General features: G+C 42.2%; 2 protein-coding genes across 2 annotated transcripts in view; both read left to right on the forward strand.

The window, feature by feature from the left end:
• Positions 1–17,737, forward strand: part of LOC123733061 (NACHT, LRR and PYD domains-containing protein 1 homolog) — a 125,329-nt gene that overhangs the window by 92,466 nt on the left and 15,126 nt on the right. The gene's annotated exons all lie outside the window — the stretch shown is intronic.
• Positions 10,015–12,864, forward strand: LOC145881479 (trace amine-associated receptor 7e-like). The gene has a single exon (XM_082978266.1). The coding sequence runs from the start codon at positions 11,332–11,334 to the stop codon at positions 12,292–12,294; it is 963 nt and encodes a 320-aa protein (XP_082834392.1). The 5' UTR covers positions 10,015–11,331; the 3' UTR covers positions 12,295–12,864.

Raw genomic sequence — 17,737 nt, forward strand, 5'->3', positions numbered from 1 at the left:
CGCTCTTGAAATGCACCTGCTGTTGATGGAGTGCACCACGGGTGGCACGCTAGCGTCCCACCTAGCCCCAAGAGGTTAACAGTGAAAATAAGTTGTTTACATCAAACAGTTTGCATTGACTTCTCTCCCCATAGGAATCCATTGCCTATTTCCCTTAACACAGTGTCCAAAGAGCGGCCAGAAGTATACAGAATGGTGTCGTCTGCGTAGAGGTGGATCAGAGAATCACCAGCAGCAAGAGCGACATCATTGATGTATACAGAGAAGAGAGTCGGCCCGAGAATTGAACCCTGTGGCACCCCCATAGAGACTGCCAGAGGTCCAGACAACAGGCCCTCCGATTTGACACACTGAACTCTATCAGAGAAGTAGTTGGTAAACCAGGTGAGGCAATCATTTGAGAAACCAAGGCTGTCGAGTCTGCCAATAAGAATGTGGTGATTGACAGTCAAAAACCTTGGCCAGGTCAATGAATACGGCTGCACAGTAATGTCTCTTATTGATGGCAGTTATGATATCGTGTAGGACCTTGAGCGTGGCTGAGGTGCACCCATGACTAGCGGAGAAGGTACGGTGGGATTCTAAATGGTCTGTAATCTGTTTGTTAACTTGGCTTTCGAAGACCTTAGAAAGACAGGGTAGGGTAGATATAGATCTGTAGCAGTTTGGGTCTAGAGTGTCACTCCCTTTGAAGAGGGGGATGATTGTGACAGCTTTCCAATCTTTGGGAATGTCAGACGTTACGAAAGAAAGGTTGAACAGGCTAGTAATAGGGGTTGGAACAATTTCGGCAGATAATTTTAGAAAGAGAGGGTCCAGATTGTCTAGCCCGGCTGATTTGTAGGGGTCCAGCTTTTGCAGCTCTTTCAGAACATCAGCTATCTGGATTTGGGTGAAGGAGAAATGGTGGGGGATTTGGCGGGTTGCTGTGGAGGGTGCAGGGCAGTTGACCAGGGCCAGCCGTAGAGAAATGCTTCTTGAAATTCTCAAATATAGTGGATGTATCGGTGGTAACAGTGTTTCCTAGCCTCAGAGCAGTGGGCAGCTGGGAGGAGGTGCTCTTATTCTCCATGGACTTTACGGTGTCCCAGAACTTTTTTCAGTTTGTACTACAGGATGCAAATTTCTGTTTGAAAAAGCTAGCCTTAGCTTTCCTAACTGCCTGTGTATATTTGTTCCTAACTTCCCTGAAAAGTTGCATATCTCGGGGGCTATTCGATGCTAATGCAGAATGCCACAGGTTGTTTTTGTGCTGGTCAAGGGCAGACAGGTCTGGAGTGAACCAAGGACTATATCTATTCCTAGTTCCAATTTTTTTGAATGGGTCATGCTTATTTAAGATGGTGAGGAAGGCACTTTTAAAGAATAACCAGGCATCATCTACTGACGGGATGAGGTCAATGTCATTCCAGGATACCCCGGCCAGGTCGATTAGAATGGCCTGCTCACAGAAGTGTTATAGGGAGCGTTTGACAGTGATGAGGGGTGGTCGTTTGGTCGCAGACCCATTACGGATGCAGGCATTGAGGCAGTGACCGCTGAGATCTTGATTGAAAACAGCAGAGGTGTATTTGGAGGGCGAGTTAGTTAGGATGATATCTATGAGGGTGCCCGTGTTTACGGATTTGGGGTTGTACCTGGTAGGTTCATTGATAATTTGTGTGAGATTGAGGGCATCAAGCTTAGATTGTAGGATGGCCGGGGTGTTGGTAGTTTAGGTCACCTAGTAGCACTAGCTCAGAAGATAGATGGGGGGCAATCAATTCACATATGGTGTCGATGGGCACAGCTGAGGGCAGAGGGTGGTCTATAGCAAGCGGCAACAGTGAGAGACTTGTTTCTGGAAAGGTTAATTTTTAGAAGTAGAAGCTCGAATTGTTTGGGTACAGACTTGGATAGTAATACAGAACTCTGCAGGCTATCTTTGTAGTAGATTGCAACACCGCCCCCTTTGGCAGTTCTATCTTGGCGGGAAATGTTATAGTTAGGGATGTAGATTTCAGGGTTTTTGGTGGTTTTCCTAAGCCAGGATTCAGACACGGCTAAGGCATCCGGGTTGGCAGAGTGTTCTAAAGCAGTGAGTAAAACAAACTTAGGGAGTAGGCTTCTAATGTTAACATGCAGGAAACCAAGGCTTTTACTATTACAGAAGTCAACAAATGAGAACATCTGGGGAGTGGGAGTGGAGCTAGGCACTGCAGGACCTGGATTAACCTCTACATCACCTGAGGAACAGAGGAGAAGTAGGATAAGGGTACGGCTAAAGGCTATACGAACTGGCCGTCTAGAACGTTCGGAACAGAGAGTAAAGGGAGCAGGTTTCTGGGCATGATAGCATAGATTCAAGGCATAGTGTACAGACAAAGGTAAGGTAGGATGTGAGTACATTGTAGGTAAACCTAGGTAAACCTAGAATGATTCTTAGCATATTGAGCATATTACATCAGCAAAAGTCGACCTGTGCTCTGTGACTGATGTCACTGGGACTATATTGTCTCTACCGGGTAAGTGGACAACTCTTTAATGATGTTAGTTTGACTTAAGTTTCTGACACCAGAGGGTCCTGTTATTACCTGTATGCAAGGCTCTGGAACAATGATGTCCAAAACTCTAAGGAATTCTACCAATTAAAGGTGTTGGAGACACAAACGCTTTACTCCAGGGCCCTAATAAGGCCCCAATACAGCATAAACATTCAAAGTGAACCTAAGTACAGCTCTATTGTCATTTGTGTGAGTACAACTTCCATTAGGCCTCATTACAACCCTCACCCCTAAACTAGTCTTCCCTGCACAGGTCAACAATCCCACTTCTGAGTCATGACTCTGTCACAGTTGGGATCTGAACCGTGGTATCCTGAGTGGAAAACCAACATCTTAACCAAAAGTCCAAGAGGAAAGACCCTCTTGGACCGAGGGTGACACTGATTTTGAAGTACCATGCAGGGCTACCTCATCACAAGAGCATGAGTCTTACTCACCTCTGCTACACATTACACTGAAAAACTATCCTTAGTTATTTTTTTTACTAGTCCAATGTTGATACAGTCCCACAATGATTTGTATGTCTGATGTCAACTTTTTAATAAATTGGACTTTCAAGAATCAAAGAGTCACCGGCCACATCATCATAGAGTATGACGATGCCATTTGCATCATGCAATATTTTGCATCATCATGATGATGTGGCTGTCGACACTTTGATTCTTGTTTTTGAGTGACATTTCCTTTTAAAGCTGTAATTCGTATCGGTGAAACTGCCATGTCCGTTTGCGATATTACACCTGTCGTTGTGCTTGTCTCCACCCCCCTCCAGGTGTCGTCCATCTTCCCATTATCCCCTGTGTATTTATACCTATATTCTCTGTTTGTCTGTTGCCAGTTCGTCTTGTCTTGTCAGGTCTTACCAGCGTTCTTTCCCGCCTTCCTGTTTCTCTAGTTCTGTTAATATGGAGTTAATCCGGCCTTAGCCGCTATCATAGCCCCCACTCTGCTGTGAAGGCTTTCCACTAGATGTTGGATAATTGCTGTTGGAACTTCCATTGCTTTACACCTCTTGAGACAACACTAGGCACTGCGCATGGTAATTTTAGGCCTGTGTGCGGCTGCTCGGCCATGGAAACCCATTTCATGAAGCTCCTGACGAACAGTTCTTGTGCTGACGTTGCTTCCAGAGGCAGTTTGGAACTCGGTTGTGAGTGTTGCAACCGAGTACAAAAGATTCACACCTTCCCGTTCTGTGAGCTTGTGTGGCCTACCACTTTGTGACTGAGACATTATTGCTCCTAGATGTTTCCATTGAACAGTAACAGCACTTACAGTAGAACGGGGCAGCTCTAGCAGGGCTGCAATTTGCCGAACTGACTTGTTGAAAAGGTAGCATCCTATGACGGTGCCACGTTGAAAGTCACTAAGCTCTTCAGTAAGCCTATTCTACTGCCAGTGTTTGTCTATGGAGATTGCATGGCTGTGTGATCAAGTTCATACAACTCTTAGCAACGGGTGTGGCTGAAATAGCCAGATCCACTCATTTGAAGGGGTGTCCCCATACTTTTGTATGTCTTTGACCAACATATATATATATTTGTATTCCAAATCACGTGAAATCCATAGGCCTAATGAATTCATTTCAATTGACTGATTTCCATATGACTGTAACTCTTGCGTTTATTTTTTTGTTCAGTATAGAATAAGTCAAGTTATCCCTCTGTCACAGATTGTGATCTATACTGTTTTACTCTGGCCAATGTACGTACTGAAAGTAATCCCTGTCCTCTGTTTCACTCTGCAAGAAAACGTTTTAAAAAATCTAGCTCTTTACTCCAGCACTTTGGATATGAGATCAAATGTTTAATATCAGGCGACAATTGTCCGTAGAGATCTGATTGTGTTGAGGCACAGATCTGGGGAAAAATGTCAGCACCATTGAAGGTCCCAAGACCTCAGTGTCCTCCATCATTCTTAAATGGAAGAAGTTTTAAACCACCAAGACTCATCCTAGAGCTGGCCGCCCGGCTAAACTGAGCACTCGGGAGAGAAGGGCCTTGGTCAGGGGGGTGACCAAGAACCTGATGGTCACTCTGAGAGAGCTACAAAGTTCCTCTTTGGAGATGGGAGGACAACCATTTCTGCAGCACTCCAACAATCAGCTCTTTATTGTAGAGTGGCAAGACAGAAGCCACACCTCAATAAAAGGCACATGACAGCCTTGGAGTTTGCCAAATGGCAACTTAAGTACTCTCAGACCATGAGAAACAAGATTCTCGGGTCTGATGAAACCATGATTGAACTCTTTGGCCTGAATGCCAGGTGTCACGTTAGGAGGAAAACCTGACAGAGCTCGGGAGTATCTGCAGAGAAAAATGGGACAAGCTCCCCTAACACAGATGTGCCAAGCTTGTAGCGTCATATCCTGTGATCGCTGCCAAATGTGCTTCAACAAGCTACTGAGTAAAGGGTCTGAATACTTATGTACATTTCAGTTTGAAATGTGTTATACATTTGCCAAAAAAATAAAACCAGTTTTTTTTTCATCAGGTTAGCACTTGATGTTACTCTTCAATAACACAGACCCCAAAACAGATCAAGGGAGAATAATCGGTTTATTCAAAGAGGACATATCATAGATTTTATGCTGAGAGGTAGATGTTCATTCTCCCCTCTCCTCAGTGATTCTCTCCACAGAACAAATAGACATGATGTAGTTTTATAACCCAACCCTAGCCTGTGGTTGACCAATTAGAATTCCTTGCAAAAAAACTGGGCCAATGGCCAAATAAGTATCCTGTTTCAGGCTCAATGCCTAGACAAATTCCTTACATGTCTCTGACCCATTCATCATTACTTCCCTATTACAGAAAAAACACTATTTCCATTGATCGTTAATTCCCTCTTGACCGTTAGTCCTCTGCGTTGTGTATTATCTTAAAATATTCTTATGGTGTATTGTGAGTAGATTGATTAGGGGTAAAAAAAGATATATTCAACATTTTTTAGAATAGGGCTTTAACGTAAGTATCTGTTTTACAGTTTAGAAACACCTTATGTATCTATTCCCCCCAAGTAAAGAATTTATAAGTATTTGGACAACTTCGGCAATCAAACAGGCAAAAGGTCAGTAGAGAGAAAAACTGGAGTCGCAATTCAAAGGTTTAGACACAAGATTTATGTGCCAGGGTCTATAGACCACCAGGGATTACAAAGGAAAAACCAGCCACGTCACGGATACCGACGTCTTGCTCCTGCACTTTGTTTTCCAAGATGGCGCAGCAGTAAGAGGTGTTTGTTTTCGTCCCATGTAAATATGATCTTTTTCGTTTTTTTGGTATATATTTCATTATATTTCAATATCTTTTTTTCCATTTTCAAATTAAATATACCTTCTTGCAACCCGCCTCACCCAATGTGGTATGGATCTGCTATTTTTTTTAACCTTATATCTGGAACTTATATCTGGCACGATATCAGCCCTGAGCATATCGGTCTGCTTTTTCCCCCCACTACATCACCGGATTCCTGTCGCAAGCTCTGGACCATTACACCGGATCTTCGCAGTTAGCTAGTTGCTATTGTGGCTAATGCCCTTGTCCAGAAGCATGCACCAGTTAGCCTCGAGCTTGCCTCGAGCTAGGCCCCTCTCCTGATAGCAAACGAAGTACACCAGCTACAATACCTCTCTTGCCAATTGGCCTGGACCCTTTGTCGACACGGAGCCCCACCGATCCATCACTACTGGTCTGACGTAATTCGACCGATGTGCTCTCAACCGGTCTCTGCGTCGTGGATGTTAGTGATGATCTTTCTGCTGCCCTGGCCTGCTAGCTTCCTGAACGCCGTGTCTCCCGCTCGCCTAGTGGAGTAATCGACTACTGAACGGCTCCCAGTTTCATCTATTGCCGGTCATTGGACCCTATGATCACTCGACTACACAGCTGATGCCTGCTGGACTGTTCATTAACACGGTACTTCATTTTGTTTAGCTGTCGGCCCCAGCCTCGAACTCAGGCCCTGTGTATAGCTAACTGACCCTCTCTGCCCATTCATAGCCATTTACCCATTGTTGTTGTCCTAGCTGTTGTTGTCTCAACTGTTGTTGTCTTAACTCTCCCAATCAACACCTGTGATTACTTTATGCCTTTCTCTAATATCAATATGCCTTATGTACTGTTGTTTAGGGATGCTCTCATTGTTTTATTTTACTGCAGCTCTCATTGTTTTATTTTACTGCAGAGCCCCTAGTGCTGCTCAATATGCCTCAGATAGCCCCCTTGTCCAACCCCCCACAAATGCGGAGACTGCACCTAGCTTAACTGGCGCCTCCAGAGATGCAACCTCTCTCATCGTCACTCAATGCCTAGGTTTACCCCCACTGTACTCGCACCCTACCATACCCTTGTCTGTACACTATGCCTCGAATCTATCCTACCACGCCCAGAAAACTGCTCCTTTTATTCTCTGTTCCCAAAACACTAGACAATCAAATCAAATCAAATGTATTTATACAGCCCTTTTTACATCAGCTGATATCTCAAAGTGCTGTACAGAAACCCAGCCTAAAACCCCAAACAGCTAGCAATGCAGGTGTAGAAGCACGGTGGCTAGGAAAAACTCCCTAGAAAGGCCAAAACCTAGGAAGAAACCTAGAGAGGAACCAGGCTATGAGGGGTGGCCAGTCCTCTTCTGGCTGGGCCGGGTGGAGATTATAACAGCACATGGCCTAGATGTTGAAATGTTCATAAATGACCAGCATGGTCAAATAATAATAATCATAGTAGTTGTCGAGGGTGCAACAAGTCAGTAACACAAGAGTAAGTGTCAGTTGGCTTTTTCATAGCCGATCTTTGAGAGTAACTCTACCGCTCCTGCTGTCTCTAGAGAGTTGAAAACAGCAGGTCTGGGACAGGTAGCACGTCCGGTGAATAGGTCAGGGTTCCAGCAGGTCTGGGACAGCAGGTCTGGGACAGGTAGCACGTCCAGTGAACAAGTCAGGGTTCCATAGCTGCAGGCAGAACAGTTGGAACTGGAGCAGCAGCACGACCAGGTGAACTGGGGACAGCAAGGAGTCATCAAGCAAGGTAGTCCTGAGGCATGGTCCTAGGGCTCAGGTCCTCCGAGAGAGGGAAAGAGAGAAAGAGAGAATTAGAGAGAGCATATTTAAATTCACACAGGACACCGGAAAAGACAAGAGAAATACTCCAGATGTGACAGACTGACCCTAGCCCCCCGACATAAACTACTGGAGCATAAATACTGGAGGCTGAGACAGGAGGGGTCAGAAGACAACCAGTTCTTATAGCCTTTGGCCGTACCCTCATCCTACTCCTCCTCTGTTCCTCTGGTGATGTCGAGGTTAACCCAGGCCCTGTGTGTCCCCAGGCACTCTCATGACTTCTGCAACTGTAAAAGTCTTGGTTCATCAGAAGCCTCCTCACTAAGTTTGCTTTATTCACTGCTTTAGCACACTCCGCCAACCCTGATGTCCTAAACATGTCTGAATCCTGGCTTAGGAAGTCCACCAAAATGTCTTACATTTCCATCCCCAATTGCAACATTTTCTGTCAAGACAGAACTGCTAAAGGGGGCGGAATTGCAATCTATCTTCTACTTTTAAAGATCCATCTCTCCAGAAATAAGTCCCTCACTGTTGCCGCTTGTTATAGACCCTCCTCAGCTCACAGCTGTGCCTTGGACACCATATGTGAAATGATTGCCCCCCATCTATCGTCAGAGTTTGTACTGCTAGGTGACCTACAATCTAAACTAGATGCCCTTAATCTCACACAAATTATCAAGGAAGCTACCAGGTACAACCCCAAATCCGTAAACATGGGCACCCTCATAGATATCATCCTGACCAACTTGCCCTCTAAATACACCTCTGCTGTTTTCAACCAGGATCTCAGCGATCACTGCCTCATTGCATGAGTCCGTTATGGGTCCGCTGTCAAACGACCACCCCTCATCACTGTCAAACTATCCCTAAAACAATTCTGCAAGCAGGCCTTTCTAATCGACCTGGCCCCGGTATCCTGGAAGGATATTGACCTCATCCCGTCGGTAGAGGATGCCTGGTTGTTCTTTAAAAGTGCTTTCTTCACAATCTTAAATAAGCATGCCCCTTTCAAAAACTGTAGAGCTAATAACAGATATAGTTCTTGGTTCACTCCAGACTTTGACTGCCCTTGACCAGCACAAAAAACATCCTGTGGCGTACTGCACTAGCTCCGAATAGTCCCCGTGTTATGCAACTTTTCAGGGAAGTCAGGAACCAATACACATAGTCAGTTAGGAAAGCAAAGGCTAGCTTTTTCAAACAGAAATTTGCATCCTGCAGCAGTAATTCCAAAAAGTTTTGGGACACAGTAAAGTCCATGGAGAATAAGAGCACCTCCTCCCAGCTGCCCACTGCACTGAGACTAGGAAACACTGTCACCACTGATAAATCCATGATAATCAAGAATTTCAATGAGCATTGCTCTACAGCTGGCCATTCTTTCCACCTGGCTACCTCTACTCCGGTCAACAGCTCTGCACCCCCCGCCAGCAACTGCACGCCCCCCCCGCTTCTTCTTCACCAAAATCCAGACAGCTGATGTCCTGAAAGAGCTGCAAACTCAGGATCCCAAAAAATAAGCTGGGATAGACAATCTGGACCCCCTCTTCCTAAAATTAGCCGCCGCCATTGTTGCAACCCCTATTACTAGTCTGTTCAACCTCTCTTTCGTATCGTCTGAGATTCCTAAAGATTGAAAAGCGGCCACGGTCATCCCCCTCTTCAAAGGGGGAGACACTTTTGACCAAAACTTTTACAGACTTAAATCCATCCTGCCCTGCCTTTCTAAAGTCTTCGAAAGCCAAGTGAACAAACAGATCACCGACCATTTCGAATCCCACTTTACCTTCTCCGCTATTAAGTTGTATTAATATACAACTGAGCAAGAGGACAAGTACATTAGAGTGTCTAGTTTGAGAAACAGACGCCTCACAAGTCATCAATTGTCAGCTTCATTAAATAGTACCCGCAAAACACAAGTCTCAACGTCAACAGTGAAGAGGCAACTCCGAGATGCTGGGCTTCTAGGCAGAGTTGCAAAGAAAAAGTCATATCTCAGACTGGCCAATTAAAATAAAAGATTAAGATGGGCAAAAGAACACAGAAACTGGACAGAGGAACTTTCCAGCTACAATAGTCATTTACAACATTAACAATGTCTACAATGTATTTCTGATCAATATTATGTTATTTTAATGGACAAGAAATATGTTTTTCTTTCAAAAACAAGTACATTTCTAAGTATCCCCAAACTTTTGAACGGTAGTATATATTATATATATATATATATATATATATATATATATATATATAGGACAAAACACACATCACGGCAAGACAGACAACACAACACCAAATAAAGCGAGACCTAAGATGACAACACAGCATGGTAGCAACACAAAATGACAACAACATGGTAGAAACACAACATGGCAGCAGCACAACACTGTAGCAGCGCAAAACATGGTACAAACATTATTGGGCACAGACAACAGCACAAAGGGCAAGAAGGTAGAGACAACAATACATCACGCAAAGCAGCCACAACTGTCAGTAAGAGTGTCCATGATTGAGTCTTTGAATGAAGAGATTAAGATAAAACTGTTCAGTTTGAATGTTTCTTGCAGCTCGACCCAGGGATGTGTGTGCTTTGGGGACAACTGGAGGCATCCTGTCCGGCTGTGTCACCACCTGGTACAGCAACTGCACCGCCCACAACCACAGGGCTCTCCAGAGGGTGGTACGGTCTGCCCAATGCATCACCGGGGGCAGACTGCCTGCACTCCAGGACACCTACAGTACCCGATGTCACAGGAAGGCCAAAAAGATCGTCAAGGATATCAACCACCCGAGCTACGGCCTTTTCACCCCGCTATCATCCAGAAGGGAAGGTCAGTACAGGTGCATCAATGCAGACATTGCTTTTCCTATTATTTATATATTTCTTTATTCCCTTCATTTACTTTTGATTTGTGTGTATTGTTGTGAATTGCTAGATACTACTGCGCTGTTGGAGCTAGGAACAAAGAATTTCACTAAACCCGCAAAAACATCTGCTAAATATGTGTATGTGACCAATAACATTTGATTTTGATTTGATTTTGTAGTGTATAATTCAGATCAGATGGACATTTTTAAAGTCTATGTTCCTATGGAATGAGACAATTTTGATTGCATTTGCTATAAGCGTACACCATGAACTTATGCTATCTCATCAACTTCCCTACTGTCAACTTTCCTACACAGTTGCCAGCTGACATGTGTCGTGCCATCATGTGTCCTGAGGTTGTGGATTATGTTCCAAACTAAGCACTGACATCACCCAAACCAGTTAGTCTGCACAGTTATCCTATTTCCCATGTAAAATAGCCTTTGATGGACCAAAACATCACCCATGCTATATTTTCCCCATTAAAATGCTTAGTTGATTAAATGTACCATATCTGTCATCTCTAACTATCAGTAAGGCTGAAGGACAGGCTAGGTGGGCACAGCACCATCCAATCCTGTCATTCATTATATCATCCTTTCACCAATGATTTGTTTAACCAACCGTTTGTTCATTTCTGTGCTCACTTGTGTATGTTTTGTTGGTGGTGTGTGTGTGTGTGTGTGCGTGTGTGTGTGTGTGCAGAGAGACGCTGGGGAGGAGAGTATCTGTTTGCCACTTAGGGATAAATAGAGAGGCAGAGCTCAGAGTTTGTCAGAAGGCGGACCTGACAGGGTCACACACAGGACCAAGCAGGAGAAGGACCTCAGCATTTTTACCTTTTATTACAAATGGAGGAAAACAAAGATGTTCAATACTGTTTTCAAGACAGAAACTCTTCTTGCAGAAAGGCTTTGCTATCGACATCTATCTACATTACACTGTACATCTTCTTGTCATTGATTTCAGCAGTTACAGTATTTTTGAACATACTGGTGATCATCTCCATCTCTCACTTCAAGCAGCTCCACACTCCAACCAACCTGCTCATCCTCTCTCTGGCTGTGTCAGATCTGCTGGTGGGACTGATTGTGATACCAGTAACGACTGTAGCAAAAATGGAACGTTGCTGGGGGTTTGGGAAATATTTCTGTGTGTTTCAATTCTACATCTCTTTTTTATGTACTTCTTTATCTCTGGGTAATTTGGTCTTGATATCTATTGACCGCTATGTTGCTGTGTCTGATCCCTTATTGTACCACTCTAAAATAACAACAACAAGAATGATGTGTTGCATATCCATTACCTGGTGTTGTTGTATCATATACCGTGCTGCTATTATAAAACACTTTCTATATTTACAGGTACCTGGTAGGTGTTTGAAAGAATGTTTCATTGTTGAAGGAATAACCTGGGGTAATATCATTGACCTTGTAATTACAATGGCTGTCCCATGCTCTATTATTATAACACTTTATATGAAAATCTTTGTGGTGGCCAGATCACAGGCCAGAAAGGTATTTTCAAAAGAGGCTGCCAGTGTGTCTGGTGTTAAAACTCTACAGGCTAAAAAGTCTGAAAAAAAAGCTGCAAAAACTCTTTCAATTGTTGTTATCAACTATTTCATTTGTTGGATTCCATTTCTATTTATTTTCTTCACGTTTTCTATTTTAGTTGACAATTTCGTATCATTTTTCATCAGTTTTCTGCCACTTGTTAATTCCTTAATAAATCCAATAATTTATGCTTTCTTTTATCCATGGTTCAAAGTGACAGCTAAACTTATTTTAACTTTGAAGATAAGACGTTTATAGATCCTATAATTTTATTCCCTAGGTTGGCAAACATAGGTTTGATATCATTTTGTTCTACAATTCTTATAATTATTTATTTCATGTAACAATACACTGACATTGCTTATCTCAGTGTTGTCATCATAGATACATGTTGTGTTGATTCAGAATGATTTTGTCTGGGTTGGATTGGAATAACTTAGAGAAGGCATAAGCTTGTTTTATAAAGGACATTGTAGTCATTGTGGATTGTGTACTCCAAATACCTAAGGCTGTGGTTGTTCTGTGTTACTTAATGATAAATTGTAAGTATTATAATAGTACATTCTGAGGACGTCATGAGTCGTTCTATATGTGGTTTAACATCTCCCTCTAGTGGCAAAATGTTTACCCAACGTCTTCATCAAGTGTAGTAAAGCTGAAATGTACAATACTGCATGATATCAGATAACATCCAAGTCTATCTCAATGGTGTATTGTGTAAGTAGATGAAGGTAAATGTAAGAATATGCAATTATGGGTAACACTTTATAATAACATTCAGTAATAAACCATTTGTAAGGCATTTACAGTTTGCTCACCATTTCATATTAAGGCCACATTTGTGAAATGTTATTCAGCTAGGTATTCTGACATTTATAAATAACTGCTACAGTATATACATTAATTATTCAACACAACAGAGCAGGAGACCACAGTAGACACTTCAACCTCAACATACTGGGTATGAACACTACCACTACTCTCACTACATCAATGCTGCCAGGTCAGGGGTCACGCCAGAGCAGCCCTCTCAGACGCTGTTTAGTGTGAATTAATATAGAGATTGGGTAACACACTAAATAGTTTATCATGGATTAGTAAATAGTTCATCCATAATTTGTCATTACTCCCATATTTATTTTAGTAAGCTAGTTATTCATACATTTACAAACAACTGGTATAGTCTGCAATAATGATTCAGAAGATTACTCATGAGATGTTTAATAAATATTCTTATAAACCATTTACTGATCATTAGTAAAGTAGTTTTGCAGTCCCTAATATAAAGTGAGGACTATTCATACTTTCTTAATACTTCATAAATGTTTCGAACAGTGACCAGTGTAATTTATCACAAAAAGATGGACATTCTATTGGTAGATATTCCAGCAGTACCTGATGCTCCTTAAGGTCTCAAAATGACCGAGAACATATCAATGGTTAAACAATAAGCACACAACACAGAGGATGTTAAAGGAAATATATTGAACATTTTATTCCAAAACAGTCACACTTGTAGTAGTGTGCTGAAGGAAGTAACGTGTTTTGTCTGTAAATGATAACATTCTTGTTTCCAGGCACTGACTGATTGCAGTCACTCGTTAGAAATCAAATCAAATTGTATTTATCAAAAACGTGTTTAGCAGATGTTATTGCGAGTATAGCGAAATATTTATGCATCTAGTTCCGACAGTGCAGCAATATCTAACAAGTAATATCTAACAATTCCACAACAAATACCTAATACACACAAATCTAAGTAAAGGAATGAACATAATAATATATGGATGAGCAATGTCAAAGCGGCATAGACTAAGAGCAGTTCATTGACTGCTTACTGGGTAAGGGAACCAATATCTAAATACATAACTTAATTGAGCATTACATTTAAAGGGTTGCTACCTTTAATACACTACAAAATCAAATCAAAATCACATTTTATATGTCACATACACATGTTTAGCAGATGTTATTGCAGGTGTAGTGAAATGCTTTTCTTCCTAGCTCCAACAGTGCAGTAGTATCTAACAATTCACAATAATACACACAAATCTAAAAGTAAAAGAATGGAATTAAAAAATATATACATATTTTAGGACAAGCAATGTCTGAGTGGTATTGACAGAAAATACAGCAGAATACAGTATATACATATGACATGGGTAAAATAGCATATAAACAGTATTAAAGTGACTAGTGTTCCATTTAAAGTGACAGACCAGGGATTTGGGCGGCAGCTAGCCTAGTGGTTAGAGCGTTGGACTAGTAACCGAAAGGTTGCAAGATCAAGTCCCCAAGCTGACAAGGTAAAAACCTTTCGTTCTCTCCCTGAACAAGGCAGTTAACCCACTGTTCCTTGGCTGTCATTGAAAATAAGAATTTGTTGTTAACTGACTTGCCTAGTTAAATAAAGGTAGAAAAAAGTTTAATGTCTATGTACATAGGGCAGCATCCTCTAAGGTGCAGGGTAGAGTAACCGGGTGGTAGTCGGCCAGTGATGGCTATTTCACAGTCTGATGGATTTGAGATGTATTTCAGTCTCTCGCTCCCAGCATTGATGCACCTGTACTGACCTCGCCTTCTGGATCATAGCGGGGTGAACAGTCCGTGGACCCTGGTGGTTGATGGTCTTGATGATCTTTTTGGCCTTCCTGTGACATCGGGTACAGTAGATGTCCTGGAGGGCAGGCAGTGTGCCCCCAGTGATACGTTGGGAAGACTACACCACCCTCTGGAGAGCCCTAAGTATTCAGACCCTTGACTCAGTAACTTGCTGAAGCACCTTTGCCAGTGATTACAGGGTATGACGATACAAGCTCAGCACACCTGTATTTGGGGAGTTTCTCCCTCAGATCCATTTGCTTGGCTAGTTATAGACTAATGCTAGCTGACTAAAATTGAACCTGGTTAATTAGCTACCTGCAGATTCATGCAGGATAGTAATGTCATGATTTTGGATTATGGTTCATTGTTAGCTGTTTTAATAAAAGACTCCACTATGCAAGTAACCATTTCAGGTGAGTTTGTAAATTCAGTCTGGCCATCTACTCCGATTTCAGAGCACTCTTGTCTGAGTGTGCCAGTGCGCAGAATAACTAATGAATTCAACAACCGTTGAATATGGCCGGTGTCAGTAAACGTCCGCAAAAAAAGCATAATTGAATTGTTGCCAGCAGCACAGTTACAGTCACCAACGCTCTGGATAACATGTAAACAGCTGTCAGAGTTTGGGTGGGGGCTAAAGATTAGAGGGTGTGAACAATGCTGAATGGGAGTCGACAAAGAACAGCTCTCCAGTAGGTCCCAAATATTCTTCTCAAAAGTGAGATTACAAGTATATCAAATTTCAAAGCAGAATTTCTTTCTCATTGTTCCTCAAATGCAATGCATGATATACCATTTTGTAGCTTTGTGTCTCTGCTTTTATCCAATGTAAAAAACTAAATTTCAAATTTTGCTACGTAAGACCGAATCAAGGCGGTTCGTCACATATGTCGGTCCAGAATCAACACTGATATATGATGACCCTGGATCAACAGATATATGAAGATCCAGGATCAAAACAGATATGATATGATCCAGTGTCAATACAACTAAATAATGATCAAGGATCGACACAGATATAATATGATCCAGGATCCATATAGACACATCTTACATGCTAAATGCTTGTTTCACAAACGCAGCACTAATTTCACGACTTGAATCAGACAGATTTGACTGTTATCGCCAAGTTCTCTGCAGAGAAGGCTTATCTGGATCTCGTTATTACTGGGAGATGGACTGGGATGGTGGTTGGCCTGCCATTGGTGTGGTGTACAAAGGAATGATGGGAAAGGCATGTATTGGACTCACCAGCAATTCCTGGTGTATGTATGGCTCTGAGAGCGTTTATGACTTTTACAATGCTGGAGTCCATAGTAGGTCCATCCTTGGCCCTGTATCTAACAGAGTTGGAGTGTATCTGGACTGGCCAGCTGGTACTTTGTCCTTCTATAGTGTGTCCTCCTCTGGTACGCTGACATACCTTTACACATTCTACACCACATTCACTGAACCCCTCCATCCTGGATTTGGGTTTCTTTTGTTGAAAACCTCATCAGTGACCCTGTATCAGATCAATGACCAATACATTCAAAGGTGAGTCATAGTTGACAAAGGGTAAATCCTTGAAGTCGGAAGTTAACCTTAGCCAAATACATTTCAACTCAGTTTTTCACAATTCCTGACATTTAATCCTAGTAAAAATTCCCTGTCATATGTCAGCTAGGATCATCACTTTATTTTAAGAATGTGAAATGTCAGAATAATAGTAGAGAGAATGATTTATTTCAGCTTTTAATTCTTTCATCACATTCCCAGTGGGTCTGAAGTTTACATACACTCAATTAGTATTTGGTAGCATTGCCTTTGAATTATTTAACTTGGGTCAAATGTTTTGGGTAGCCTTCCACAAGCTTCCCATAATAAGTTGGGTGAATTTTGGTCCATTCCTTCTGACAGAACTGGTGTAACTGAGTCAAGTTTGTAGGCCTCCTTGCTCGCACACACTTTTTCAGTTCTGCCCACAAATTTTCTATGGGATTGAGGTCAGGGCTTTGTGACGGCCACTCCAATACCATGACTTTGTTGTCCTTAAGCCATTTTGCCACAACTTTGGAAGTATGCTTGGGGTCATTTTCCATTTAGAAGACTCATTTGGAACCAAGCTTTAACTTCCTGACTGATGTCTTGAGATGTTGTTTCAATATATCCACATAATTTTCCATCCTCATGACGCCATCTATTTTGTGAAGTGCACCAGTCCCTCCTGCAGCAAAGGTCCCCCACAACATGATCCTGCCACCCCTGTGCTTCATGGTTGGGATGGTGTTCTTCGGCTTGCAAGCCTCCCCCTTTTTCCTCCAAACATAACGATGGTCATTATGGCCAAACAGTTCTATTTTTATTTCATCAGACCAGAGGACATTTCTCCAAAAAGTACGATCTTTGTCCCCATGTGAAGTTGCAAACCATAGTCTGGCTTTTTTATGGCTGAGCAGCCTTTCAGGTTATGTCAATATAGGACTGTGGATATAGATGCTTTTGTACCTGTTTCCTAAAACATCTTCACAAGGTCCTTTGCTGTTGTTCTGGGATGATTTGCATTTTTCTCACCAAAGTACATTGATCTCTAGGAGACAGAACGCGTCTCCTTCCTGAGCGGTATTATGGCTGCGTGGTCCCATGGTTTTTAGACTTGCGTACTATTGTTTGTACAGCTGAACGTGGTACCTTCAGGAGTTTGGAAATTGCTCCCAAGGATGAACTAGACTTGTGGAGGTCTACAATTTTTCTGAGGTCTTGGCTGATTTTCTTTTGATTTTCCCATGATGTCAAGCAAAGAGGCACAGTTTGAAGGTAGACCTTGAAATACATCCACAGGTACACCTCCAATTGACTCAAATGATGTCAATTCGCCTATCAGAAGCTTCTAAAGCCATGACATCATTTCTTGGAATTTTCCTTAGCTGTTTATAGGCAGTCAATTTTGTGTATGTAAACTTCTGGCCCACTGGAATTGTGATACAGTGAAATAATCTATCTGTTAACTGTTGTTGGAAAAATTACTTGTGTCATGCACAAAGTAGATGTCCTAACTGACTTGCCAAAACTATAGTTTGTTAACAAGAAACTTGTGGAGTGGTTGAAAAATGAGTTT

This window comes from Salmo salar, chromosome 08, assembly GCF_965601325.2.
Source record: "Salmo salar chromosome 08, fSalSal1, whole genome shotgun sequence".
NCBI lineage: Eukaryota > Metazoa > Chordata > Actinopteri > Salmoniformes > Salmonidae > Salmo > Salmo salar.

Excerpts from the sequence above, each read along its gene's own strand:
- LOC145881479 (XM_082978266.1), top strand. The coding sequence starts at position 11,332 with ATGGAGGAAAACAAAGATGTTCAATACTGTTTTCAAGACAGAAACTCT.